This window comes from Littorina saxatilis, linkage group LG17 (assembly GCF_037325665.1).
Source record: "Littorina saxatilis isolate snail1 linkage group LG17, US_GU_Lsax_2.0, whole genome shotgun sequence".
Classification (NCBI taxonomy): Eukaryota; Metazoa; Mollusca; class Gastropoda; order Littorinimorpha; family Littorinidae; genus Littorina; species Littorina saxatilis.
The window spans coordinates 52,187,336-52,190,919 of NC_090261.1; the positions used below are offsets into that span (position 1 = coordinate 52,187,336).

The window sequence follows — 3,584 nt, forward strand, 5'->3', positions numbered from 1 at the left end:
GACTTGTTAAGTGAAAATGAGTATGTGAACAGAACAGAACCATGTTGACCTTATTGCAATCGAATGAAAGAAGAAACGAGTTCGATGACAAATTGAATTAAAATAACATTCACAGGCTTCCGTTTGAAATTTTCCGGTGACGATCTTGCATTTACGCCCTCCCAAAATCTAAATGAAACCTTCTGTCGCTTTGCTTCCTCACAGCTTTGGACCAGCGTCAAGCAGTGAAAATCACTTTGAAGTATCAAATGGAGGCCCATCGATATAGAATTGTTTTGTGTTGCATTCGTGTTTAAACGGAGAGAGTCCATGGACGACGTATTTACCCAAATGGTCAAGACCACGCCTCCAAAAGAGAAGCGACATCTTACGACGGTTTGTCAGGATTGCCCACAGGAACAGATCTCTCTCCCAAAACCTGGTCCTTCTCACGTCCTTTTGGTTTGTGCTTTGTTGAACATCGGTGGTATCCGTCACCGTCCGTTTCTCTTTCTTGTACACTAGATAGATTCCAATAGAGAATACAACGTTTAAATATAGGCCTACTGCCATAATCTTGCTGACAAAACTTTTGAACATAGCACACATAAAACCTAATGCGCTTTTTTGGTTTTTTTTTACTTATACTCAAGTTTTCGCACCAGTGTTAGTATGTTTAAAACTAGAGAATCTTAAACAAATGAGGCAGAGCGCTATTTAGAGATCAAATAACCAAAGGGAAGTAAGCGCTATTTATAGATCAAATAACCAAAGGGAAGTAAGCGCTATTTATAGATCAAATAACCAAAGGGAAGTAAGCGCTATTTATAGATCAAATAACCAAAGGGAAGTAAGCGCTCTAAATACATACGACATGCGTAATGGAGTAAGCGATAGAGGATGAAAGTCGCTTGTTCATTCCATAGCTTGTTATTCTCTCAGGTGCCAGGAGATTGGTTCCGAATAACTATCACTTACTCCATTACGCATGTCGTATGCATTTAGAGCGCTTACTTCCCTTTGGTTATTTGATATATGTTTAAACCCTTGTTTGCCCTAAATGTTCCGGTTTGGGCACACTTTTAGGATTCAGGATGTCGTTCACAAGGGACTTGTTACAAGCCCTCGCCCAAGACTGTGAATTAGAGACATAGGACAAACATTGTGATACGAGGTATGATCCAAACAAAATGATCAAACCGCGATTATACAAGTCTCAGGCCACTGATCATAAAAAGTAATGTATCATTTAAAAGGCCAACCATTTAACTAGTATACCTCTAAGAGATGACGTCATTAGGTTACTACGTCATAAATGACGAGGTTTTAAAATACGTCATTATTGGGTTGTGCTTCAAAACGGGGTCTTTTGTCAAGCGCCATCAAAATCTTCACTTCTTTGAAAGAGTGTAGCCGGGTGATGGTACAAAGACAATGTCTACAAAGCTGAAGAACGTTACATGAATCACAGCTGTTCCATATTCTACAATCTTACAAAAGAAAAGGGAAATCAAAACTGGGGAAAAGGGTAATAACTCTGACAAGCCGAAAAAAATTCCGACGAGTGCTTCAAACGAGAATAATGTAGCTGCTGTGTCAAAATTTATAAACTAAGATTAAAAAGTGTACATGCGAGTATAAAGTGCAAAACCTTAACTTTCATATGGAACAGTCCAGACAATTCTACTCAATGATCTTCTGCCTCAAAAGCTGGCCGCAAAATGGGTGCCTCATTAGCTGAAAGGGGAACAGAAAAAGCATCATGGTCCTCTGGCACGCGATCTGCTCAACCGTTATGAACCCAGTACAGACCCAAATTTGTTGTTACTGTACAGGGCCGGACCCAGGGGGGGGTTCCAGGGGTTCCGGAACCCCACCCCTGGAAAAAGCATGTACATTGTACCTTGCTTTGAGTGTTGTTTTTTTTTGTTTTTTTTTTTAAATAAATTTTGTGTGTGTCTCTAACAAATTTTATTCAATGTGAAATCCGATGAGAAAAAGGTACCTCCCCCCCCCCCCCCCCACCAACTCACACTGACAGGCCTTAACCCTCAAAACAAGGCCCAGAATGCACCAGATTGCACAGATTTTAACCGTTTTTCAAAACTTTTCCGGGGGAGCATGCCCCCGGACCCCCCTAGTTCGCGCGCCTGCTTTGTAGGTGCGCGCTTGTGGCTTCGCCACTTCGCTGATTTGCCCCCCCAAAAAAGGAGGAACCCCCCCCCCCCCCCCTTACAACTCATTTGGTCCGGCCCTGCTGTAGTCACTGATAATGAGACTTTGGTTTCCTTCTACTTTAGAGCCAGAGAACGCAGAAACAAAGCGTGTCTAGACCAAAATGATGAGATGCATCACATTTGTAAGCGAGGTTTTCAAAGCAGAAACAGTGCTATTCGCTGTATTTTTCGACCACGAAGGTCCCGTTGTTGTAGATATTTTGTCTACTAACAGTACCGTCATTGTCACGCACCACGTAGAAACCCTTTTACCCAAACTTACTTAGCAGTTAGTGACCAAACTGCGAAACCCAGACTGCCCTTCTCCTTCATGAAAATGTCAGCCTCCACAAAAGAAGGGCTGTAACTCCATTCCTAAAAGACCAAATGATCCCGTTTTTGCCTCACACATTCTTCAGACCTGATTACACCCTTTGGGATTTCTGGTTAACACCCTCTTTGAAAATCAGACTTTTTGCCAACAAGTTTCACTGCACCCAGGACCTAAACAAAAGTCGTCAAATTAGAGCTCAAACGCAACCCTAAATAAGGCCGCCTTAAGGCCTCTTCTGATTGGCTTAGGCACTTGTGACTTTGCATCGATGTAGGAGGGGAGTAGTTTTAATAACTCCTGTATTTTGAGCCAGTTTCTGCGAAAATCACATTTGATCATTTTGTTTGGATCATACCTCGTATAAGGCACACAAAAAATAGTCTGTTTACGGTATCCCGACCGACCCTATGTTTTTCGCGCGACCCTAGACTTTTTTGGGGCATTTGGGGAAAAAAAGGGGAAAAAAAGTTAAAATGTTTTGTTTTTTTAATCTTTGTTTTTTTGGCAAAATAACTTTAAAATATGGTTTTTGGGAAGAACATTTTTTTTAAACAAAATCCCGACCTACCGACCCTATTGTGTTGTCCCTATGTTACCGTAAACAGACTTTTTTTGTTGCGAGTAGTTAACCATTGGCAAATGATCTTGAACATCAGTGGAACAAAAGTTTCACCACATTTTGCATTTACCTGAATAAAGGGCAAAGGAGTCATCCCTCATCAGATGAACTAGGACCTTGTTGATGTATCCCAAACTGAAAGTTTTCTTTTTGTATTTCTGTAAACAAGATGCTCGTGAATATTGGTGTAAAAAGATGAACGTCAAGAAACTTCAAAAGTCTCTCGATTTTAAACTGTCTTTATCTTCACAAAAATTCATACAACAGAGCCATGATAAAACGACAACTAAAGAGTGTCTGGAAAAGATGAACGAATAAAACTTCTGTGTCTGTTTGCGAACGTAACTGGGCAAACTGCTTGTTTCAGATTTGTTTTTAAAGAAATAGCAGCTACCTGATCAATAAAACAAAACTATTCTCTGAGCAAAGCAATTAA

The 3,584-nt window shown here is 40.7% G+C and overlaps 1 protein-coding gene across 1 annotated transcript in view; it reads right to left on the minus strand.

The window, feature by feature from the left end:
• Positions 1–3,342, minus strand: part of LOC138952581 (transient receptor potential cation channel subfamily M member-like 2) — a 21,882-nt gene extending 18,540 nt beyond the window's left edge. The window contains exons 1-2 of the mRNA XM_070324269.1: positions 3,219–3,342; positions 327–500 (exon numbers count right to left, since the gene is read on the minus strand). Coding sequence (XP_070180370.1) covers positions 327–500; positions 3,219–3,249 — 205 coding nt within the window. The 5' untranslated portion in view covers positions 3,250–3,342. The remainder of the gene's footprint in view (positions 1–326; positions 501–3,218) is intronic.
• Positions 3,343–3,584: the final 242 nt, after the last annotated feature.